Here is a 26,800-nt window from a genome sequence, read left to right on the forward strand (position 1 = left end):
TCCATCCATCCAGATTTATAAAGACAACTCAGAGTACTAGTAGGTGGCAAAGATCAGCCATTTCAGAAGAAGCAATCAGATGGGAGACTGAAGTCAAAGTTGATAGGTGTAGCGGACCAAAGAAAAGCTACTTTTCCATTAAGGGTGTTCTCTCTGAATTCTACAGAAGATCCTCCTAACGTTTAACAACAACAGTTCCAGGCTCCCCTTTCACTGTGCAGTTCCAAACCCCCTTTTTCTTCAAATGTTTTATACCACCCCATCAGTGTAAGTACTAACTTTGTGATTTGGAACAAATCATAGTTTGCTACGATAGGGCCGAGACGAAAAACAGACTAAGGCAATGTGTGGTTCTTAATTGAAAATTAAGGTTTACACCCACAAGATTACAGTGGTGGGCAGCCAGCAATTTCCACAGCAGGTGAATTCCAAAAGTTACAGATCAGCAAAGAGAAACCGTGATCTCCTCTGTACTTGAAAAGGTCACTAGATACCAGCAGCCAGAGTTCATATGCTGAACTAAATCCATGACAATAAACGTAAAGCCTGAGGTCTGCTTCAAGTATCATGGACTTTGGACCTACTGGCAATTACAAACCAGCAAAGGATCTTAAACGAAGTTTATATTTCATTAATGGTATTTGTAGAGCTGAACTAGCCATAACAGGACACTTCACACAGATCAGGTCAAAGTCATAACAAAATGTAACCAGATTTAAGCAAGCAACAAATAGGTGAGGAGGAATACGTTTGACACTGATGTACATTTTCAAAGGATGCATATTGGCAATACAGAAGTACCGCAAGATGTGGTAGAGTCTTATCTCACCAAGCAAGCCTTTTAAGAGTCTTGGTTCCTGGAAGACGGAGGATTATTTCAAAGCAGAATTTTCTTTCAGTATCTGTCCACCAGTAAAATTAATTTTGGTCTTAGTGCTTAATTTGAGCCAGTGATTTTCGGGGCTCGCCACTTAATTGTCAACATCGGCACATATGAAAGTCTGCCACCTGGTGGCAGTGTTAGTCTAATTTAGCGATGGGCGCATCAATAGTTGTTTATTCATTTAATATACATTTAAAATTACGAATATCTGCCGCCCAACAATTCTTCTAGCTTTGGGAGCCTAGAACAGTCTGAATCCTCACACTTGTAGGAGGAGTGTGATGTTTAGAAGCTGTGTTGGTACTGTCATTGGCAGCGCTTTAAGGGGCTGTGCGTGGTGCAAGCTGCAGTGGCCTCGTGACAAGGGGTCACTGCCATTTTTTTCTTTTTACAAATTAAGCACTGATCTTACAATACATAGGCGTTTTTGTCTGTTAATAGTTCATACATTTTTACACTGGATTCTGACTCCAAAGTAACCAGCATAAGTCCCTGAGAATGGACATATAATGTGATCAGATTTCTTTGCCCCCTTTACAAGGTGCGCAGATGTATAGAAAATGACTTGACAGGGGCTACCCACGATTTGGTTAGAGCAGTTAACCACTGTATAAATAGGAAACTACTAGTGATTGCAGTAGTTTAGATATCAAAGTTAGAATGGATGGTTTCAGCTTCTTTACTACTATGCTTTAAAAGGGGGCGGACTTGTGGATCTTGGAGATGTGCTCATTCAAAGTCAGTTTTTGAACAATGATACAATCCATTAATTCAGAACACTGGAGAGATTATGTCAAGATCGTGTCCAACAATTTCTACTCTTTTGGAAGAAAGTCTTTACAATGAAAGCAGAGCAATTCAGTGTTTGCCAGGTTTAGGTTCACGAAAAATTAGAACATACAATGTAAAGGTTGTTTCAGGAAAATGTTTAAATTTAAGATCGACAAAAGCATGAGATTTTAAAGGTACAGCTTTGCATCATCTGCATTTTGATGTATGACACTTTTTATCTGGTATCATTGATCCTAGGGTCTGAATGTGTGGTTCAAGAGGGCAACTGAAAGGACTGAGGTTTGGAGTATAAAGCACAACAGAAAATCACTCTTGCTTAAGAAAGATTAACATCGTTTTACTAAGATGCCAAATTGGCTTGTGGCAGTCATAATTTACAAGATCCAAGTTTTACATTATATACATATATATATACGAAATGTTCTTCCAAATCCCCATCTCTCCTCTCATGAGAGACCATGACCAGAATAAAAAAGCGTCATAGCTTCGGTAAGGTAGTGTTTTCTTCATTGCAGGTTAGTCAACCTACAGGATAGTGATTGACCAATGTGTTTCGGCTGTAGCTTTCCACAGGGTCATAGAGTGTGTGTGTACAGAACGTCCTTTTTAAAGGGACCACCATCATTTTCACACAGTGCAATTTAAAAACAATTGGCAACTGGGCCCCTACCTTTACCATTAGTTAAACAATATTCCATGGTCGCCTTTTTAACTTTTCTTTCTATAACTGTTTTCAACTGTTTGAAAAAGCTTTCTCAAATCTAAAACTTTATAGAGATCGCTAAAGACACTTTACCACTTCATGCATATGGATGGAAAGGGTAAACATTTGCAAAGTCTCAATGCTTCATTCCGCATTGTTACCGTGCACTCAGGTGTATAGGGTTACATCACAAACCACCTTCTTTGATCTTAGAAACATTCTTGATAATGGACAATCACATTTAAATTAAGTCTATAGTAGTTATATATTCACAGATCCTGTGGAGTCTGACATTCTTATTTAAAGATTATCCTGAGTGAACATGAATTCCATTAGAATGTCATTACTGGCGCAAATCCTAAAGCAGTTGTTCAAGCAAAGCAAGTTACATTTCAAGTCTTAACCTAATGTTGAGTTTTAGATATGTATACATGTTGAGCTTTGGAATGTTACTACCTCACTGCTTTCCTACTAAGGTACCATCAGTGCAGTATTGCACCAATCACATTTACATAAATAAAGCTCGATGTCACTGTGCAAATTGGCATGTTTTATATGTGCAAATAGTCAATTTAATGGCAGTGCTTGGTTCCTATTCTGGTTAAGTACCAAAACTCTAATAAAAAAAATCAACAAAATATTTTTTTTTCTAGCACCCAATTTGTATTCTGGTTAAGTACCGAGGGCCTATTTTTAGTAAGCCAATTTGCAATTGCTATTCCCCCCATGTTCTCTTCTGGTTGCATGTAACTTCTCGTCAGTCTATCTCCTAAGGAAGGGTCTTTTTGTATTTGATATTGGGGTATTCCCGCCGTATGGGATTTGCTGGAGGTAACATAGGGCCAGATGTAGGTAGCCAAATACCGGTCGATAACGGCCGAAAATACCGAATTTCGGCCGTTACCAACCAGTATTTGGATTTTGAGATGTAGGAGCCCAAAAAACTACAGATTCGGTAATTTTACCGAATTGGTAAATCTACCGATTCGGTAAATTTACCGAATCGGTAAATTTTCCGAGTCGGTAAATTAACCTAATCGTTCCAAATCTGTAAATAAGAAATGGAAAAAAATGAATTGTGAGATGTAGGTGACCTCAAAAATACCGAATTTGCATGAAATTCGGTATTTAAGAGTCGGTATTTACCACGGATTGAAATCAGATGGTAACCAGGTGCAGGCCATAAAAAAGGGCCCAAAATGCAACAGTGTGACCAGAAAGGCGGCATTCTACGTGATAGCAAGGCGGCTATGGCTACAGGCAGCAGGAGAGAGGGTCTGGAGAAGGGAGGAGCAAGTGTACAGGCAGAGGATCACGCTATTTCAACTAACTGAGCCAGAGATCCTCCAAAGGTACAGGCTACACCCCCAAACCATCCTGGACTTGATCAGGGACCTCCACCCACTTTTGGAGCACCCAACCCCAAGGGCGCACGCCATCCCACCTCATGTGCAGGTGCTGTGTAGCCTACACCTGCTTGCTTCTGGGAGCTACCAGAGTGTGATTGCTGCAATAGGTGGGGTGTCACAGAGCTGCCTGTCCCGTTTCTTTAGGAGGTTCCTAGAGGCCATGATGCTGAGAATGCATCATTACATCAGCTTCCCTGAAACTCACGCAGAACTGCTGAAGACCAAGACTGACTAGAACATCAGAGCCTAGCCCTGGTGGTTCTACACCTGGCAGGTTCTCTGAATGCCAGAACAGACTACCTCAGCCGTCGATGACTAGTGGATCACTAATGGCGTCTCCAGTCGGAGGTGGCGCAAGGTCTCTTTCAGCAGTGGGGAAAACCTTCGTTAGATTTGTTCGCCTCTGAAGAGAACGTGCAATATCAGCAGTACTGTGCGCTGGAGTTTCCAAGGCGGCTATCACTCGGCGACAGGTTTCAACGTGAGTGTAGCTCAGGCCTGTTGTACACCTTTACGCCCATACCACTCCTGCCCAGGGGAGGGTTCTCCACCCGAATCTGTCAACTCTGCGCCTCCATGCGTGGAGATTGAGTGGCGACAGTTGATGGCTTTTGACCTTCCTCCCGATGTCTGTGATGTTATTCTGGTGGCCAGGCCGCCCTCCACTAAGTCGGTATACGCCTGCCGTTGGCAGAAACTTGTATTATACCATACAGAAAGGTCTATTGGCCCTCTTTCTGCTTCTCTTTCTACTGTACTTGTATTAATTCTGACCCTTGCCCAGCAGGGCTCTGCTTTAGGAACTCTCAAGGGTTATCTTTCTGCTCCGTCTGATTTTTTGCAGCTGCCAGACCAACCTTCTCTCTTTAGATATCCTATTGTAAATAGATTTCTAAAAGGGCTGGTTCACTTGTTTGCTCCCATGCCCTTCATTATGCCACAATGGGACCTTAATTTGGTCCTCACATATTTGATGTGCCCTCCTTTTGAGCCGTTTCCCAATTGTCCCTTCTGGCTGTTGACCATCAAAACAGCCTTCTTAGTGGTGATTACATCGGCCCGGAGGGTGAGTGAGTTACAGGCATTATCCAGCTCGCCTACTTATTTTATGTCCTTTCAGGACAAGGTGGTGCTTCGCACCAGGGCATCTTTTTTACCATTCCATCTGGATCCGTCCATCATTTTGCCCACCTTCTTTGCTCCCCCACATCCTTCTAAGGAAAAGGAGCGTCTCCACCGACTGGGCCCATAAAGAGCGTTGTCGTTCTACCATGACCGCATTAGAGAGTTCCGGGTAGATGACCAACTCTTTGTGGGGTATGTGGGAGAAAGAAGGGAAAGGCAGTGCAGAAAAGAACCATCTCTCGCTGGGTTGTTCTCAGCATTAAAATCTTACGCCTTGGCGAAGAAGCAGCCCCCTGAGGGATTATGAGCCCATTCCACCAGGTGAAAGGCTGCGACTACGGCTTTGGCACGGGGTGTCCCAGTCCAAGACAGCTGTCTGGCAGCGATGTGGGCATTATTGCACATGTTTGCAAAACATTATTGCCTTGACGGTGAAGTGCGCAGGGACGGACATTGTGCCAGCTCAGTCCTGTAAGACTTCTTAGTCTTGTCCATGAGTCCCCAACCCACCGCGGGGATGGTATGGCTTGGGTATCTGATTCAAAGGTAAGGAATCTGCAGCTAGAAGTCTCTATCAGATGAACATGGTTCTTACCTTCGGTAACACATTATCTGGTAGAGACTCTATCTAGCTGGATATTCCTTACAGCCTCACCCATTCCTCTCCGCTTTGCGGACTGATGTAGTAGATCTAGGATTACTCCTCTATCAGGGCCCTAGTTTTGCACATGTTTTTGTCAGTCAATTCATGGCTCTGTGCTTCTGGCGTGGAAAAACTAAAAGTACTGACGTCCGCGCGCCTAGGTGGCGCATATGTAGGCACACAACGTCATAACCGACGCTACGGACGTCATTGACGACACGCGGAACCGAATCGAGCCACCCGACGCCACACGCAAGCGGTATCGGATCCAGCCTGACGCCTGGGAATTTCAAAGGTAAGGAATCTGCAGCTAGATAGAGTCTCTACCAGATAATGCATAACTGAAGGTAAGTAACTTGTTCGTAAATCCTAATCCAACATCCAATCCAAATCGCAACCCAGGCATCCATTCCAATCACTTTCATCCATCCTATTCTTCCACTCTGATCCATCCATCCAGATTTATGAAGACAACTCAGAGTACTAGTAGGTGGCAAAGATCAGCCATTTCAGAAGAAGCAATCAGATGGGAGACTGAAGTCAAAGTTGATAGGTGTAGCGGACCAAAGAAAAGCTACTTTTCCATTAAGGGTGTTCTCTCTGAATTCTACAGAAGATCCTCCTAACGTTTAACAACAACAGTTCCAGGCTCCCCTTTCACTGTGCAGTTCCAAACCCCCTTTTTCTTCAAATGTTTTATACCACCCCATCAGTGTAAGTACTAACTTTGTGATTTGGAACAAATCATAGTTTGCTACGATAGGGCCGAGACGAAAAACAGACTACGGCAATGTGTGGTTCTTAATTGAAAATTAAGGTTTACACCCACAAGATTACAGTGGTGGGCAGCCAGCAATTTCCACAGCTAGTGAATTCCAAAAGTTACAGATCAGCAAAGAGAAACCGTGATCTCTTCTGTACTTGAAAAGGTCACTAGATACCAGCAGCCAGAGTTCATATGCTGAACTAAATCCATGACAATAAACGTAAAGCCTGAGGTCTGCTTCAAGTATCATGGACTTTGGACCTACTGGCAATTACAAACCAGCAAAGGATCTTAAACGAAGTTTATATTTCATTAATGGTATTTGTAGAGCTGAACTAGCCATAACGGGACACTTCACACAGATCAGGTCAAAGTCATAACAAAATGTAACCAGATTTAAGCAAGCAACAAATAGGTGAGGAGGAATACGTTTGACACTGATGTACATTTTCAAAGGATGCATATTGGCAATACAGAAGTACTGCAAGATGTGGTAGAGTCTTATCTCACCAAGCAAGCCTTTTAAGAGTCTTGGTTCCTGGAAGACGGAGGATTATTTCAAAGCAGAATTTTCTTTCAGTATCTGTCCACCAGTAAAATTAATTTTGGTCTTAGTGCTTAATTTGAGCCAGTGATTTTCGGGGCTCGCCACTTAATTGTCAACATCGGCACATATGAAAGTCTGCCACCTGGTGGCAGTGTTAGTCTAATTTAGCGATGGGCGCATCAATAGTTGTTTATTCATTCAATATACATTTAAAATTACGAATATCTGCCGCCCAACAATTCTTCTAGCTTTGGGAGCCTAGAACAGTCTGAATCCTCACACTTGTAGGAGGAGTGTGATGTTTAGAAGCTGTGTTGGTACTGTCATTGGCAGCGCTTTAAGGGGCTGTGCGTGGTGCAAGCTGCAGTGGCCTCGTGACAAGGGGTCACTGCCATTTTTTTCTTTTTACAAATTAAGCACTGATCTTACAATACATAGGCGTTTTTGTCTGTTAATAGTTCATACATTTTTACACTGGATTCTGACTCCAAAGTAACCAGCATAAGTCCCTGAGAATGGACATATAATGTGATCAGATTTCTTTGCCCCCTTTACAAGGTGCGCAGATGCATAGAAAATGACTTGACAGGGGCTACCCACGATTTGGTTAGAGCAGTTAACCACTGTATAAATAGGAAACTACTAGTGATTGCAGTAGTTTAGATATCAAAGTTAGAATGGATGGTTTCAGCTTCTTTACTACTATGCTTTAAAAGGGGGCGGACTTGTGGATCTTGGAGATGTGCTCATTCAAAGTCAGTTTTTGGACAATGATACAATCCATTAATTCAGAACACTGGAGAGATTATAATGTCAAGATCGTGTCCAACAATTTCTACTCTTTTGGAAGAAAGTCTTTACAATGAAAGCAGAGCAATTCAGTGTTTGCCAGGTTTAGGTTCACGAAAAATTAGAACATACAATGTAAAGGTTGTTTCAGGAAAATGTTTAAATTTAAGATCGACAAAAGCATGAGATTTTAAAGGTACAGCTTTGCATCATCTGCATTTTGATGTATGACACTTTTTATCTGGTATCATTGATCCTAGGGTCTGAATGTGTGGTTCAAGAGGGCAACTGAAAGGACTGAGGTTTGGAGTATAAAGCACAACAGAAAATCACTCTTGCTTAAGAAAGATTAACATCGTTTTACTAAGATGCCAAATTGGCTTGTGGCAGTCATAATTTACAAGATCCAAGTTTTACATTATATATATATATATATACGAAATGTTCTTCCAAATCCCCATCTCTCCTCTCATGAGAGACCATGACCAGAATAAAAAAGCGTCATAGCTTCGGTAAGGTAGTGTTTTCTTCATTGCAGGTTAGTCAACCTACAGGATAGTGATTGACCAATGTGTTTCGGCTGTAGCTTTCCACAGGGTCATAGAGTGTGTGTGTACAGAACGTCCTTTTTAAAGGGACCACCATCATTTTCACACAGTGCAATTTAAAAACAATTGGCAACTGGGCCCCTACCTTTACCATTAGTTAAACAATATTCCATGGTCGCCTTTTTAACTTTTCTTTCTATAACTGTTTTCAACTGTTTGAAAAAGTTTTCTCAAATCTAAAACTTTACAGAGATCGCTAAAGACACTTTACCACTTCATGCATATGGATGGAAAGGGTAAACATTTGCAAAGTCTCAATGCTTCATTCCGCATTGTTACCGTGCACTCAGGTGTATAGGGTTACATCACAAACCACCTTCTTTGATCTTAGAAACATTCTTGATAATGGACAATCACATTTAAATTAAGTCTATAGTAGTTATATATTCACAGATCCTGTGGAGTCTGACATTCTTATTTAAAGATTATCCTGAGTGAACATGAATTCCATTAGAATGTCATTACTGGCGCAAATCCTAAAGCAGTTGTTCAAGCAAAGCAAGTTACATTTCAAGTCTTAACCTAATGTTGAGTTTTAGATATGTATACATGTTGAGCTTTGGAATGTTACTACCTCACTGCTTTCCTACTAAGGTACCATCAGTGCAGTATTGCACCAATCACATTTACATAAATAAAGCTCGATGTCACTGTGCAAATTGGCATGTTTTATATGTGCAAATAGTCAATTTAATGGCAGTGCTTGGTTCCTATTCTGGTTAAGTACCAAAACTCTAATAAAAAAAATCAACAAAATATTTTTTTTTCTAGCACCCAATTTGTATTCTGGTTAAGTAACGAGGGCCTATTTTTAGTAAGCCAATTTGCAATTGCTATTCCCCCCATGTTCTCTTCTGGTTGCATGTAACTTCTCGTCAGTCTATCTCCTAAGGAAGGGTCTTTTTGTATTTGATATTGGGGTATTCCCGCCGTATGGGACTTGCTGGAGGTAACATAGGGCCAGATGTAGGTAGCCAAATACCGGTCGATAACGGCCGAAAATACCGAATTTCGGCCGTTACCAACCAGTATTTGGATTTTGAGATGTAGGAGCCCAAAAAACTACAGATTCGGTAATTTTACCGAATTGGTAAATCTACCGATTCGGTAAATTTACCGAATCGGTAAATTTTCCGAGTCGGTAAATTAACCTAATCGTTCCAAATCTGTAAATAAGAAATGGAAAAAAATGAATTGTGAGATGTAGGTGACCTCAAAAATACCGAATTTGCATGAAATTCGGTATTTAAGAGTCGGTATTTACCACGGATTGAAATCAGATGGTAACCAGGTGCAGGCCATAAAAAAGGGCCCAAAATGCAACAGTGTGACCAGAAAGGCGGCATTCTACGTGATAGCAAGGCGGCTATGGCTACAGGCAGCAGGAGAGAGGGTCTGGAGAAGGGAGGAGCAAGTGTACAGGCAGAGGATCACGCTATTTCAACTAACTGAGCCAGAGATCCTCCAAAGGTACAGGCTACACCCCCAAACCATCCTGGACTTGATCAGGGACCTCCACCCACTTTTGGAGCACCCAACCCCAAGGGCGCACGCCATCCCACCTCATGTGCAGGTGCTGTGTAGCCTACACCTGCTTGCTTCTGGGAGCTACCAGAGTGTGATTGCTGCAATAGGTGGGGTGTCACAGAGCTGCCTGTCCCGTTTCTTTAGGAGGTTCCTAGAGGCCATGATGCTGAGAATGCATCATTACATCAGCTTCCCTGAAACTCACGCAGAACTGCTGAAGACCAAGACTGACTTTTATCAAATTGCACATTTTCCACATGTCATCGGCTGTATTGATGGCACCCAAATCCCAATATGCCCACCTGCTGCCACAGAGTACATTTACAGGAACAGGAAGTCAACCCACACAATCAATGTACAGGTAATCTGTGATGCAAAGTACATAATCACAGACATAGTGGCCAACTTCCCAGGAAGTACCCACGACTCCTACATCTTTCAGAGCAGTGGTATCTACACACGCCTGACAGCGGGGGAATTTGGAGAAGGATACCTGCTAGGTAAAACACTGTGTGACACTCCCTTGATACATATTGCAGATGTATGTGTATGTGTGCATGTGACTAATGTCATTATCATTTTCAAATAGGGGATAGTGCATATGCCGTCCGCTCTTTCATCCTGACACACTTCCTCAACCCTTCAACCCCCAGCCAGAGGAGATACAACAGGGCACACAAATCTACTAGGAACATTGTGGAGCGCACCTTTGGGCTGTTAAAAAGCAGGTTCCGCTGCCTACACAAAAGCGGAGGGGCACGCCAGTATACACCAATCACCTGCTGTGATTGCAACTTGTGCAATGTTACACAACCTTGCCACTAAGAGGGGCACTGAGGTGGATTTGAGCGACTATGAGGACTATGATGATGAACATGCACTGCCTGAACCCAACACAGCAGGAGTTGCGACACCAACAGATGGCAGACACAGACGGGCAGAGATCACACGCAACTTTTTTTAAGTAAGTAAAGGGAGACAGACAGGTGGAGTTTGCACCCAACGTAGTTTAATATTTGGCACTAAGCAGGTATTCAAAAGCACAAATGTGCAACACAAATGTCATCCATTTAAAAATGGTAGTCCTGGGTCACTTCCCCATTTACTGAACAAGTCATTTCCGCCCACGCCTACCAGTGCCAGATGTAAGTGGCTGGCTCTCTTCACTGTGCGTTTGGGCTGTTGGCTCACCATGGCGCCTGCTGCTCCTACGTGTTTCCACGACAAGGGGGCTTATCATGCTGCTCCTACTGGTGCTTTCCTCACTTTCTGGTACATCCAGAGCAGCTGTTTGTGAATTTATCAGCACCTCTACAGCACTGGTCATCCTAGCAATGCCCCTAGACACCTCATTGCTGTTGTGTGTGAGTACCTCTTGCAAGTTAATGCATCACCTGCATAGCAGGGAAGTGGCTGTGCCCAGGCGGTTTAGTGCTTTACTTTGCTGCTGCGCACACTGTCTCTCCTTGCGCCTTGCTAACATGTCCTGGTTCAGTTTGCTGCACAGAAGCTGCACCGATTGTGTCATGTCCCGCATCCCTGCAGCCATCTCCTTGTTCCCATCTACCAGTTCTCTGATGCCCTTCCCTATATCTCCAATATTTGTGTTTAGGTTACTCATCTGGCGTTGCACAGACTGCATGGCCTTCCCCTGTATCCTTTGGATTTTCACCATGCTACCCTCAAGCCCACGGAAGACACTGGGACCCTCCACATGTGCTGATACAATGCTTTCTCTGTGCCTGGGGCGTCTGAGACCTGTACGGCCAACCTCTGCACTGGACTGCTGTGGCAGGGGTACCTTCCCCAGCCAAGGTTTGTGTGTCATCCCCCTCCATGTCACCTGCTGAGGTCTCCATTTGCACTAGAGGGGCAACTACATGCCTCCTGCTCTTTTGTGTTGCAGGTGTTGTTACAGGCAGAGATGCAGGCAGTTCAGGTGAGAACAACAGCAGAGGGGATCCTGAACGTTCTGGGGCCGCCTGCAGATGTGGAGACATTTCTGGGTCTTGGGATGGTGGCTGTGTAGTTGGTGCACCTGTGTCCTCTGTGTCAATCTCTGCACTTGGGCCTGGCTCCTGGCTGTCATCCCTCTCTGGTGCCGGGCCTTCCGTCTCCCTGGTACGCCTGCGAGATGTCTCGCCTGTGGACATATAAGCGTACATTAGCTCGGTGCTACTGCCTCACAGCCATTACAATTAAATATTTCTCACTTAAACACTGTACATGTTGCCTGCGCTTGATTGTGTCTGAAATAATTTGCCTGACTTGTTGGTTAATGTTCAGTATGACATGGTCTTTCATTTACAAACTACATGTTCCATGATGCATTGCTCCTGTATAGTGCTACCTATACTGCACTGGGGTTACAATTGCCACATAGGGAAAAGGGAAGGCTGATGGGGTGGGAGGGATTGCTGTGCATGCGTCTTACCTTGTTTGGTGGCAGCTCTGGCTGAGCTGTCTGCATCTCCCAGTCCACTGACGCTCTCTGGTTCAATAGTGGACCCCACCAGCTCCTCCTGGTCAGTCAAGGGGGGTGCACGGTTCTTCCCTCCTCCAGTTTTGTTTGCCTGTTTGTGTTGCTCAGCAATTTGTTTCTTGGTCAGGCTCCTGAGGTCATACCACCTCTTTTTCAGGTCGTCTATGTCCCTTGGAGTCACTCCAACAGCATTCACCTTTGCTTGGATGTCCAGCCAAATCTTCCTTTTGGCAGATTCAGCCACAGTCAGGGACAGCTTGCCAAACAATTTCTGGTGTTCCTTCACCACCTCCTCCACAAGGACCTGCAGCTCCATGGTGCTAAATTTTATTTTCCTCTTCCTCTCTGGCTGTTCCTTTTCACTGCTGCTTGCCATTTTCCCAGTTTAAAAGTGCAAAACTTTTTCTGTGGCTCAGGGACTCCGCTCTGCTCCAACTGCCTCTCCAGAAGCTTCTAATTACTTGCAGCTGCCTGAGTAGCCACTTCCTGGTAGGGAGGGGGAGGGTGGTAGCACCTGATTGGCTGCCTGATTCAGTTTCACTTTTTTTTGCTTTCCGATTCGGTATTTACCGAATCGGTATTTACCGAATCGGTATTTCCCATTCATTCCTATGGGCCAAAAGGCCCATAGAAATGAATGGGAAATACCGATTCGGTAAATACAGATTCGGTAAATTCCGAAGGACAGATTCCGAATTTTACCGAATCGGTAAAAAATACCGATTTTTTACCTACATTGCATTTACCGCTTCTAAAATACCGAATCGGTAAAATTCGGTATTTTAGAATCAGTAAAAATGAATTACCTACATCTAGCCCAAGGACCCTTAGGAGACTAAGGGACTTCCCCTAACAAGTAGTGTGCTAGGAGGAGAGTTTGCAGAGTGGTAGAGAAAGGGGGCGTGGCCTCCAAAGACCTCTCAGCAGTCCCACTTACTAGAGCTAACAGGAGGTCTTGTTGGCTCCTAAGGACCCTCTGGAGTCAAGGGGACTTTATTCACCAAACAGCAATGCACCAGGAGGCACATTTGCAGAGTGGCGGAGAAAGGGCGTGTGGCCTCCGAAGGCCTCTAAGCAATCAGGCTGTTCGGGACTTACTGGAGGTAACAGAAGGGCTTGTTGGTCCCCAAGGATCCTCAGCATCCAAGGGGACTTCATCTCCCAACCAACAGTGCGCCAGGAGGAGCGTTTGCAGAGTGCTGAAGAAAGGGGGCAGTGCCTCTGGCAACGTGAATTTTTTATGTTATGTATTTGGGGAGGAGGGCAGCATAGCCCCCCTTCACTGGGGCAATTTTGACACGGGACCTCATCCCCTGGGGCCCATCCTTTTAAAAACATTTTTTACTAACTTAAAGGGAGGGGGTCGATGCCCTTCCCCCCCTCCCCCAAGGCAGATTTCAGCCCCCGACCCTATCCTCTGGGGACCGGCCTCTAGAGTGGGTGCCCTGGTCCCACCCAGGGCACTCGCTTACAAGTGTTAAGGACCGTGGAAGGAGCCTCAAGGCCCCCGCGGTCCCTGCTGGCTACCTGCCTCTGCGGGAGCCGGCACTGCTTTGACAAAGAGGGGCCTGCTAACATGCAGCTCCCTCTGTGACAAAGCAACTGTGCTCCACTTTGAGCAAGCGAGAGCAGAATGCTCTCACTTGCTCAATGCGAAGAACAGTTTGCTATAGCTTGGCGGGAGTGGTAAAGCTCCCGCCAAGCCATAGCAAAGAGATATGTCCCGGGGGTGGGCCTCCATGGACATAGCAGGAGCTGGCCTGAGGGAGGTGGCGGGGGGTCCCCAAGGCCATCTTTGGCTCCAGGAAGGGGGCTGCGCAACTCCCGTCTTTTCTTTTTTAGAATTTGCTCCAGGGAGATGGTCATCCCCAGGGCTGCGGGAGGGGGTGTGTGCAGTTCCCCCTCTCCATTAAAGTTAAAGCCCTGGGACGATACTTGTCTTTCTACTTTTACTTGCCATGATTTAGCATTACTGTATGGACTACTAACGCGTGCTTTGGTACATATTGTTGTTTAGGTCCTAAATACAGCTCAACCTGATAAAATCTGACTTGCCATAGCGAGTAGATTATTCGAGACCTGATCCGTCAAGTGGGGGGGCCGAGATAAAAAGAGGGGTCACAAAACACGTTTTCCCCATGTTATGTCTATGGGATTTTTCAGTTTTTTAACACAACTGCAGGCCGAACCGCTGTTCGTAATTTGGCTGAAAGCTAGATGTTGGTCCAGAACCGTGCTTTTTGTGATTTGGGGTAAATCCTTTCAGTAGTTTCAGAGGTATTTAAGTTGAAAAAATATAGATATGTGGGATGCAAGTCCTTGCATTGGTTGCGCGGATCCTACTGAAATTTGATTGGATGCCAACACTTCAACATCAAAGTGTCGGCAGCCATCTTGGGATTCAGCTTAAAGCTGAGACCCACAAATACAGTAAAAAATAAACAGGGGAGGGTAGGAATATCATGAGCACCCAGATATGGTGAAGGATCTCACAAGGACCCTGCCGGGGTTGAAAGCATTTTTTAGTTTGATGCCACAAATTCGCAGCTGAACCCGCAGCAAAATAATTTTTTTAAAAGGTGGCATCTTTTATAAGAAGCCCCCGGGTGGGCCAATCCCCGGGGGCAGTGTTTTATAATAATGTGAGGGGGTGCCCATGCAGCACCCACCTGGGGACCACCACCTCCCCAGGGCAAACATAAGTAAAGTGATGAGGAGGGGCTGCATGGTTCGCCACAGCCCAGGGAACCGCAACCTCCCCAGGGCTATTGATTCAACTGAGTGCGGGGGAGGCAAGTATGGTCTCCCCTGCAGCTCCGAGGACAAACATCTCCCCGGGGGTTCTGAATTCTGACATGAAGGGCCTCACGGACCCCCACGGTAAGGCCCACCACCTTCCTGCCCCCCACACCCCCTGCCCCGGGCTGGTTCCTGCTATGTCCCGGGTACTGGGTGCCCCCTTGTCTCTGGACAAAGCTAAACCTCTCTGAAGAACTATAATGATAGTAAAACATGCGACAGGGTTGCTTTTATTCATATCAGGTTTGTTTGGATGGTATATTACCAATCCAAACCTGTAATACTGTGCCTTAGTGGTAAAAGGCTTTTGCCATTTTACAGCTCGGTGTAGATGGCACTATACTAATCCTATGCTTAAAGACTGTGCTGTAGAAATGGCAAAAAGCCTTTGTCCCTTTTAATCGAGGCACGGATGGCACTGTGCTAATCCTATGTTTTAAAACTTTGATAGAAAGGCAGACATTTGAGGTGAGCAAATTCAGGGCGTTACTGTGTTGTAGAGTGCCCTACATGGGAAATGTTCTCCACCTAAACTTGGGAACTACCCAGAGTTCTCTGCTCCTTTTTCGCATAATTTATGCGGCACTCTATGCCTGAAAGTGTAAGGTTTTGAGATGTATATATCCACGCACAATCAGTTTGAAGAAATTATTCTATTGTAGTTCCCTTTCTATTTCAGTGACCCATTAAGGTTTCTAACAGCTATTCTTGCCACTCTCCATCCCCCAGAGCCAATTACATTCATGTGTATTTACTCATCTTTCAAATAGGGGAAGCATATGACTGAAGGGCTTGCGGTTTGTGTAGTGGGTGGCAGACGTTGTAGCCTGGGCCTTTACGGGGTCTCACATATGTTGGTGGAGTTACTGGAACAGTTTTTTACCCATCTTTCCATGAACAAAGTGTGAAGAGGCTGGCTCTATGCCAGGGAGAGCCCTGTATCCCAAAATGAACTGTCATTGGTGCTTAAATAGGACATTATTCACTGACATTCCCCTTGCCCTGTCTCGCAGAGGAGACTGCGCCCACTGATGCAGAGGGGCTGAGTTCAAAGTAGAGGTCCTGCTCATGGATGCTCCCTCATTATAATCATGATCAAAACAGGTGAAGGGAAAAATGTGGATTGAGAGAGTAATGGCATAATACCGAGAACCTCCACTCACTCACACATTCTTCGTATGTTCCCATGAATATACCTCAGCAGTCACTCACCTATCCACATTTAAACCTAATCCATCCATGCACTCACTCATTGGCCCATTCATCCATTCACCTCACCTCCGGACCTAAACATATATGAGAAAGATGAAGTCCAGAAATTGAGCCAATAAGCCAGAAATTATTATTATTAACAAGACAAACTTTGGCCTCTTCTCTTTCTTTCACAGGAAGACAACAAATCCACACAAGGACACGACACTCAGATATACTCTCATGCACACGTTAGTGCAGGCCATTGCTTCACAACACCCAGCCAAGCCAGACCACATGCCTAACGAACGTGACCAAGGGCCAGACAGACAAAAGTACCCAAACCTGCACTATGAACACAAAAACAAAACATTGAAACATCAGTGCTGTCCAGCACCCTCACACCCAGCACCAGTCCATGTGAGCATTACCACCATAGGGTGCCAGAACGAAGATGCAGCTGCCTGCTAGACCCTACACTTATGCCATCGGAACCCAAACACATGCCCATCTAATCCACCCATCCGTATAGAATACTGACTCCAAAACATGCAACCTGATAAACATAAAACAAATACCAAGGTACTTATCCTCTAGTACCACACACAGCTGCTAAATCTTTCCATTGGTATGCAATGATGACTGGTCCCAGAGCACCCATAGGTAAAACACAAATAAGCCACTTGCAAACAATAATGTTTTTACCTCTAGTTGTCGGCATTTGTTGAAGCCTCAATGTGTAACCAGTTATTCAATGGCCCCAACGCACATGAGGTGAAACATACACAAAACATCACCCACCAAGGTAGTCTGTTTCATGTACTGTGCACTTGTCGTGTCATCCCAATCGTACACATTAACAACTGGTCACAGAGCACATGATGATGGAATACGCTATACCAGTCACAACAATTAGAGCGTACTAAATTCCACTAATCTTCTAAATGCAAGAAGATACTCACACACCTACCCCACATTTGCGATTCTAAGCGTGCACACACACACACAAAAAACATAGCATGGTACACTCTTCACATTTGCAACACCGAAACCTGCAAATGAATTGAAACATTTCCTACATAGTACCAAAACCATACAGACAAGTACTCACTTCCCCAAGTTGCCAACCAGACTCATTTAATGAATAGTAAAATTAAACATGCACAGTGTTCGCCTAACAAAACCTGCAAGAGTATACTTTCCTTCCTTTTTCATCCTACCACATAGAAGAGAATTACAGAAACTCAAATGCTTGAACGGTCACAATCCCTCTATAAGAAAAATGCATCACATTAAACGTTTTACTCTGCCCCAATAAACACTCTGCATAAAAACTATCCAACTAAAATTCATAAAATCCAAAAGGAGTACTCTGCCACCATCTGCATAAACACCTCCAATGTGTGAACATTTCCCTTGCAGTTGCTGGAACAACATGCCTGCCCTGAACAGCATGCTATACTTTCTTTCAAATCAAGATATGTCACTTTCCAACACTAAATAAAAAAAATGGATAAAATTCACAAAAATGCAGTTCCTCCTTTTTTTAAGAGCTGCACTGTAATTAGAGAATGTCAGAACTGCCAAGCCTTTTGATGCTTTCTTCTTCCCAGCTTGTTTCAAAGGGGCATTCATCACTCCACCACAACAAGGAACACCCACATTATCCACCAAGCATTAAATAAAGATATACATAAAGCCGCAACCCAAATTCATTACCATTTCCTCATATATAGTCTCAACAAATCAAAAGATGAACTAGATGTCGTTCTTATTTACTACCCATCGATACCTAGAATTAGCAAGCTGTATCTAAAGAGGACTACATATTGTTTCTTCATTTTCTCTTACTAGTCCTTTGTTGGCAGTCCATCCTCAAATATATTCTTGAAGGCAAAAAGATAAGCCTACCACTAATGAAAGTACAAATCACAAAGTGATATAACTCTGTAAATCTGTCTTGATTCAAGGTATTGACTATGTATATATAAAAATCAAAAATCCATATGATGAAATTGCTCTGACAGAATTAGCTTGAGAGAGCATTACACTTTCCTCTGTACTTCTTATTTGTAGACGTTTGTGTGAAGAAAATTATTAAATTATTCCACTTTATGACTTACTGTAGAATATTTTTTGCTACCCAAGATCGCTTAGCTCAAGCCGCAACGTTCAAGATCTCTTGCTCCACAATATCCACACAGTTACCTTCGTTTTTTAGGTCTCGCACCTATAGTCGGCGGCTGTGCTTACAAGGAGACAAGAGATGGGCACGCACAGCATGCCGAAATCGGATCAGGTCGCGCATGTGAACACGAGCTCCGATTCCGGCATGCTCTTCAGTCACCATGAATCAGGACGCAAGCACGCGCACACACACACACACACACACACAGACCCACACACGTGCGTGCACACACAGGTGCACACATCCCCCCCTACACTCACCGGGCTCTTTCCGCGTGTCCCTCTCTCCCTCGGCAGCCAGCGGGTCAGTCTCGGCAACAGGCGGGGCTCTCCATGAGCACGGGAGCCCCGCTAGCTCACACGCAAATTTTCCGGCTAGCTTCACGGGCACAGGAGCGCGGGGTAGGCTCCCGTCTACTTCCTGTATTTTTGCGGCCCCGCCCCTGTCCCAACACAGGTTGCCTGGCTTCCTGTCCAAGCCGGGCTGCGGTGGGGAGTTTCTCAATACCCGACTTGTTTGTTTTCTGCTGCTGGCATCGGCTGAAGTAGGACACTTGTTTATTTTTGTGCACTTAATAGAAGGAAATTGAAATGACGGAATGTTTAGGAGAAAGAGCGACTAAAGGGACAGGCTGTTTAAAGGCTATAAAAAACAGGACGTATGCAAGAAATCATTTAAATCTAGGAGTGATTCTGATTGGTCCACATTCATGCATGGACAAATTTAGAGGGCCCAGTACCACAACTCAGTCAGTATATAACAGACTTCATTCATGACATTTCAGTACAGGTGTTCTATATATTTCACAGACTCCGTCAAGTTTAGATAGAAGAGACTTCTTTATCCACATTTTTTTCCCCATTCTCTTCAAATTCACGCGTGGCATTGAGCTTTCCGTGGGGTGTTGTGAACCTGGGGCAGGTGCCGGAGCAGAAACTGACTCAGGTAGGACACTGCCTTCTACAAGATGGCGCGGCTGGTGCGAGGTGACCGCTTATCGGTCCGGTGAAGAGGAATGCAAGTGTTGGCTGCTGGCCTAAGCTGGAGACAGTGGGTCTCTGGCTCGGAGACAGCAGCAGAATGATGGTCAGGATGTCCCGTTACAGACAGGATGGAGAGGGGGAAAGATGAGGAGTGCAGCAAGGAAAGGGGAGTATCTTGCAAGAACGCTGAGATTACTGTAAACTTTCTCACCTAGAGTATGTGGGAGTATGGACTGCAAGGCATGTGGGGCAGGGCGGAGAAGTGTAAAACTATTGGGAAGTGAAAGAGGAAAACATGGTGGTCTCCAGGACAGAGCGGAAAAAGAAGAGGTCAGGCCTGCTAGGGAAATGGGACAGAAGGGGGTGCAACTGGATTTTGCAGATTTGTGGGTGTTCTAGCGAAAAAAGAGGTTCATTCTTGCCATTCTCCTCTTGGGGGGTGCTTGAGTCTGGTGGTAAATAAATGAATGTTCCTGCAGGGAGTTATGTGCAGGATTCCACGCATTTGCCGAATACTTGAGACAAGGGTGCCTCTCTGCCAAAGATAATGCCGCCACGGGGAGGTGGATAACCTAAGGCCACATCAATCGACACCATGCCCTGCTCGTGTTATACTTCCTCTCCACTAGGACCACTCTCTCCAAACTCGGATTAAACTCTCAGTGCTCAGCCAGCCGCCCAGCTCTAGCCAGTTGCACAATCCAGCTTTGCTGATTGGCCTCCAGTCCACTCGTGACTGTCACCTGATTGAGTCACATGAGATGAAGTGAGCTGGGCCTGTCCTGAGTAGGCTGGATCTGGGTAGGACCACTAAGAGCACACCCCTGAGCCAGCGCTATGATTGTCCTAAGGAATGGATAGAGTGAGCACTGCATGCACTTATCGATTCGATTGAGTGCGCCATGGATGGTGTACTCTGCTCAGCCAACAGCTGGATGAGTTTTTTTTTCCACCTTGGCACTCCAAGCGGCGCACCAAAAACTCCACCAGTAGACCCTGTAAAAGAAGTCCCCAGACGGGCCCCAGCTCACCCCGCTAGTAGGCCTCTGCCGCTCCGGTTGTGATGCAGCCCAGTCCACTTTTCCCAAGGCACAGCAGGCCTCTTTCACTGGGCCAACACACAGCCACTCGCTCAACTCGCAGTGACAGACCCCAACAGGCCTCAACAGTATGGTCGCCCCAGCATCGCTCCTTGTGCTGGCAGCTCCAGGCTCCCGTCCGTAAAACCAACTTTGCTTCGCATAAGCAACAGCTAACCATTCACAAACAATGTTTATATACCAATTGCAAATTAAAAAAAAATTATTCATGCAAAGCATTGTCATTTACAATGCCAGTAACTCAAACTTTAATGCTGCGAGACCTATTGCATTGTAAATGCTTGTTAGATAATTGTGTTTATTTGACATCACAGATAATATGGTACATCAATTATGAGGTTACACAGAATTAGTGGGTAGTGGAATATACCTGTAGCACATAGACGTATGTGGCTGCTGTGTCGACGGATACTGTGTGATCAATAACAATATAGTGTGAAAAGAAACTGAGAAAGAAAAACAGTAAACAAGTCAACAGTATAAGAGCTCTAAAGTCCATAGTGATCAGACAAGGATACATGAGAGTACAACATGGTCCATTCAGCAGTGTGGAATTTAATAAAATATCTAACTGTCCATGGGGCAAATTGTTTCTTAAATCTACTTGTCCTGTAACAAAACCACTTGTCCCTTTTTTGCCATGTAATGCGAAGATAAATTATGGCTGCAATCATATTGTGGACGCGCGCAGTTAATGCTGACACTTCATTGAACCTGGAGGTGTGTGACGTTATTGCTAATTTTGCACAGACCGTAATAACTTTTTAATAAACCTCATTCCTTTTGGCGCATATATTCCTTTCTGGGCACCTAAATACTGCTCTTCACCTTAATTACCGCTCCCAGGTCCACCGCGAGTTCTACTCTATTGATGTGGCGGGAGATCAGGTAACTTCCGGTTTCTACGGGGGAGGTCGGCGTTATAGCGGCCCCGGCTCCACCTTTAAAACCGGATGCTCAGTCAGACGCGCAGCAGACGCACGCAGTTAATGCTGACACTTTATTGAACCGGGAGGTGTGTGACGTTATTGCTAATTGTGCACCAACCTTTTTAACTTTTTAATAAACCTCATTCCTTTTGGTGCACATATTCCTTTCTGGGCACCTAAATACTGCTCACCTAAATTACTGCTCCCCAGTCCACCACAAGTTCTACTCGATTGATGTGGAGGGAGATCAGGTAACTTCTGGTTTCTACGTGGGAGGTCGGCGTTCTAGCGGCCCCGGCACCCCATATAAAACCGGATGCTCAGTCAGACGTGCAGCGGATGCGCGAAGTGGGCGCCCCAAAGGCATGCCCGTCTGCGCCCTTCCGTCGCCAGGAGCCAGGAACCCTGCCCTTTTAATCCCAGATTCTGTAGCAGGTACTAAGATAGTCTACACTAGCTGCGACCTACTGGACGCCATAAAAACTTGGATTAGCGCTTGTACCTGGCGCTTGTCTTGGGATTCCGTTACTGCCTGCCAGCCAAAGCTCGCCGTCCTTTGTTGGGGGCTGGACTCTGGTTGCTGCACCTGACGCTGCTGAGGACTCGGGCTTGGGTGAGAGGCACAGCGGGGCTGCGAGCGTGAGCAGGGACTCCATTGCCCAGGAGTCCCTGCGTGACCCTGTGAGACCTTCCGGTCCGCTCTCCCCGTTGGCCCGCCCACCGCCCATTACGGTCTCTATATCTAGGAACAGTACTCCCGCAGCGCGGGACGCAGCCCGGGGCGAAGACCGGGCTAAGAGCGGGCCGTTTGAGGCCGTTCGAGGTCAGAGAGGTCTGGGCTGGGCCTTTTCCCTTAATTTTACACTCATAAATTATTGTATGTATTTTTTAACTATTCTTCCGAAATTATGGTAGTCACCAGAGGGAACAAATCTAAATCCAAGGCTCCAGGTAGTGTCAGTACGTTGCTTGATCCTATGGACGAGTTTATAACTAAAGCTAACACGTTCATAGACCAAAGCATTTCATTGATAGAAGAGAGAGTGTCATTAGATCTCGCATTTGCAAAGAGATCCTCCCTGGGTAACCTGGCTGACGCAAGAACACCAGTTGCGGTAGGGAGAAATAAGGAGGGAGAGAGGGAGCGTTGTGGGAGGCAAAGTCTCCCAAATAATGTGGACTTATCTGTGTCCCAACTTGCCGACTCGCAACTAAGCACCGATTTGGAGAGATCCCCTGACCTTCCCCCACAAACCCCCACGCAAATGTCACCACTAGAAAAATCTATCGAAAGAGGAAGGAGGGAGGGCGAGGTAAGCAAGAGAAATGACGATCCAGTTAATTCTAGCATGAACATAGTACACCATACACCAACCCCCCCGCAGAATTTACCACCTAGAGTAGACCATCTAGTTGTCACTGCTTTAATACATCATAACAAGCACGACACCCCTACTCTTATCGACCTAGATTCCCCAACTCCTCCAGCTATTAATATGGGCCTAGGAAATGCAGAAGAAACCCAACTTTTAAAAAAGATTGCAGACCTATTTAAAACATCTCTTCAACCAATAGTAAACAGATTAACCCAGCTGGAGACTCAGATAGGTAAACTTGTGAAATTTCACCAACAAACCCAACCAGCAGGGGTACAAAATACACGGGGAAGAACCCAGATAAATCACCCTCCTACACAGCCATCAAACCCTCCCCAGAAACCCGCTTTAGCACAGAATAAGGCACCCCAACCTGCAACACTATCTCGCTCGATCCCTAAGAGCATTTCAAATATAGTGACGAATGCGGCTCACTCCCTGATACAAGATAACTCTCAGTCATTAATCTCACCGGCACCAATCACAGTGGAGATAAACAAGGCCATTCCTAAGACAACATTAAAACCACAGGCCTCCTTAGCACCCGTTCCCGATCCTCCACCCCCCAAACCCCATAGAAACATCTCTAGAGGAGCTGGGGAGGGTAGACCCCGAGTGGATTTACCTCCCGAAGCTTCGCCCTACGTTGTGGTCATGATCGGAGTTCCATCAACCATAGACCGCAACGCGGAACCAGCCTGGTCCCTTAAAAACAAGGTACAACACTGGCTACAAAACAATCGTCCCCTTCCTTCAAATTGGAATGGAAGGATCCTGTCAGTTCGGAGGGTTCCATGGGTGGGCAAAACAAAAAAATCGATCCCCGGGGACTGTATCCTGGTTACCTTCGAGGACATCCGCATCGCAGAGTATATTTGCTCTGGGGAAGATGCGGGCGTAAACGGAGGTATTAGCCTTAAACGTCTGTCCTTTTTCTATCCCTTAAGACAACCAAAGGGCTTTTTTCAGGATCATGATTCAATATGGTCTGCTCCTGTTCCCCGATACATCGATTTCCAAAACACAGGACATCAAGGGCCCCCTAGACAATATGATCAAGATTATTCATGGCAACTAGTGGGACCTCACCAGCAAAGCAGCGGATGGGGTGATTGGAGGCCCCCTGTACAAAGGATGACACATAGAGAATTGCCCCACTGGGAACCATGGTTTAACATCCCGACGACCAACAGATTTAGTGGGCATGAGATGGTTGATTGACCACCAACTGACATTGAAGCCGCTAGTCCCCCCAAACAAATTTCCGCACCTAATTCCTCCCCGCTATTTATAGACCAAATAAACTTAAAAGTTGATACCTTGTCTATATCCATCCTTTCCTGGAACATAGCAGGCTTACGTAACAAGATAGAGGATGGGTCGGCCCAAAATTTCTTGGATAAATATAATATAATTTGTTTGCAGGAGACATGGTCCACTACTGAGCTTCACCTTAAAGGCTTTAAAACATTTTTCGTCCCTGCGATCCGAGGTACATTAGGCAGACCAAAAGGGGGCCTAACAACGTATATTGCAAATACCCTGCACCAATTAAAAGTGACCACTATCCATAATGATCCTAACTGTCAAATTCTCTCACTCACCTTAGCGAAAAAGGAGACTATTCTTCTTATCAATTTCTATAACAATTTAGAGGAAGACCAATTCGTGATTCTTCTCAATGACATCTATGAGAGAATAGCTCAACTCTCTTTGAGGGAAGGTACTCATGGGGTAAATCATGTACTATGGGGAGGGGATTTCAACCTTCACCCGTGTTCACGGGCGAATCCATATTCTTGTGGAATCGTGGACGAATTCGACCTCCCGTCAGTACATTTCGCTCACAGTAAGGCGGGGAACGCCCTAAATAGCGTTCTATGTGAACTAGACCTGCAATTTGCCAACTGCCAAACCTCCGATCCAGGCTGCCTAGCTCCGACATACGTGGGCAGAGGCCACCAATCCACTGTGGATTATATCTTTTTGTCACCTGGACTGGTAAAAATGGCTAACAACTTTCAGGTCATTGACAACTCTCTGAGCGACCACTCTGCACTGAGCCTGTATCTTCACCTATCTAGTTATAAACATCAAAACATAGAAATAGTAACCAACCTCGCCCAGAATAATTTACAAGTAGGCAAATTGAATGGATTTACAATAAAATGGGAAAAAATTAACCTGAGTGAAATCACTAAAAAGTTGGTCAAGCGGGCGTATCCCAATATCATTAAATGCCTGGACCTCTCGGTGGATCACAAGGAAGTCCTGGAAAATTTTAACCAAATTTTGGTTATTATTAAGGGACTACTCTCGTCAAACATCATGTCCAAGCATTCTATTAACAAAGGGTGGTTTAACCATAATTGCACATCGGCTCTTACCAACCTAAAACTTGCCCTACACAATAAACCCAGAGATAAGGCACAAATCCGATCTCATAGGCGTAACTATAACAGGGAACGAAAGCAAAGAATTAAAGATCTGAAGCAGAAACTGTGGGAAGACCTGCACAAAAGTGCTGTACAAAAAAATAGTGAGGCTTTCTGGCGCACAGTCAGAGCACCTTTCTTCACAGACAAAAATACCCCTAAGATTGAAGTAGCCATCGATGAAGAAACCTGGGTGGCTCATTTCTCAAAGATTTTTAAAAATAGCTCTCCTACTGATAGCTCTGAGAAGATCCCTCCAAAGCCACATTATCCAATCCCGATCCTCTTCGACATACCAGACTTGCTTCTAGCGCTGGAGGCAAGTAAAACGGGGAAAGCACCTGGACCGATGGGGTCCCAGTAGACTTTTTTAAATATTCTCTTGACCTCTGGGCTCCCATCCTTACGAGAGTATGTACAGCAGCGGCAAATGAGGGGGTACTGAATTCCTGGACCAGTTCCATTATGGTCCCAATATTTAAAAAGGGGGACCGTAAAGATGTGAAGTGCTATCGCCCCATCTCATTGCTGGACTCGCTCAGCAAGGTCGTGGGAAGAGTAGTTCTGGAGCGTCTTCAGCAATGGGCTGGGGAGAGAGGCATCATTTCTGACCTTCAATTCGGCTTCCGCGAGGGGCTCGGAACCGTCGAGCAGGCCCTAAACCTTAGTCTGATAGTGGGTAAATACACGCAGGCTAAGGAGAATATGATCTATATGGTCTATGTAGACCTTTCCGCAGCTTTTGACTGCGTTTCGCACTCAAAGCTGTGGATGGTCCTAACCCGAATGGGTGTGGAACCTTCCCTAGTAGACTTTGTAAGGGAACTCTATTCAGGAGCCTCGTCCAGAGTTCGTTTTGGGAGGAACGGCGAGTTGACGGCCTCGTTTGGAGTGGAGCGTGGAGTCAGGCAGGGTTGTGTCCTGGCCCCCTTCCTCTTCTCTCTCTACACAAATGGTTTGGAAGAGGAGATGCTGAGAGGGGCCCAGGACCTTCCTCGAATAAAACAACGCCTGATCCCCGCCCTGCTCTATGCGGACGACGCTGTCATCCTCGCACGCACTCCCCGCGAGCTCCAGCATTCACTGAAGAGATACACGACCTTCATGGGGGGCCTAGACTTACAAGTCAACGTTAAGAAAACGTTTGTCATGATATCAGGTACAAAGAAAAAAGGAGTAAAAGAGATCTTCCTCGATAAACAAAAGCTGGAGGTTACTCCCCAGTATCCCTACCTGGGTATCATGATAGACGGTCGTCTGACATGGAAGCCGGCAGTAGAGTCAAGATGCCTCCTATTTAAAAGATCAATAGCGGCCCTGATGAGCTTCTCTCGGAGACTGGGGAGAAGGGCTCCAGTGGAGCTTTTGAAGATATATAGCGCCAAATGCCAGGCGATTGCCCTCTATGGTGCAGGTGTTTGGGGACATACGGACACCAGCTCCATCCAAGTAGCAGAAAACACTTTTTTGAGATTTCTCTTAGCCACCCCCAGAGGCACTTCGATCTACGCCACTCATCTAGAAT

At 45.4% G+C, this 26,800-nt stretch overlaps 2 protein-coding genes across 3 annotated transcripts in view; both read right to left on the reverse strand.

Moving 5' to 3' along the window:
• Window positions 1-26,800, reverse strand: part of LOC144823157 (uncharacterized) — a 71,400-nt gene that overhangs the window by 9,902 nt on the left and 34,698 nt on the right. The window lies entirely within an intron of this gene.
• On the reverse strand, window positions 9,412-12,828 carry LOC144825312 (t-SNARE domain-containing protein 1-like). The gene is made up of 3 exons (XM_078684128.1): window positions 12,227-12,828; window positions 11,831-11,935; window positions 9,412-9,431 (listed from the first exon to the last, which is right to left on the reverse strand). Exons 1-3 carry the CDS (start codon window positions 12,648-12,650, stop codon window positions 9,412-9,414), a joined length of 549 nt encoding a protein of 182 aa, XP_078540254.1. The 5' UTR covers window positions 12,651-12,828.

Source organism: Lissotriton helveticus, chromosome 3_1 (genome assembly GCF_964261635.1).
Source record: "Lissotriton helveticus chromosome 3_1, aLisHel1.1, whole genome shotgun sequence".
NCBI lineage: Eukaryota > Metazoa > Chordata > Amphibia > Caudata > Salamandridae > Lissotriton > Lissotriton helveticus.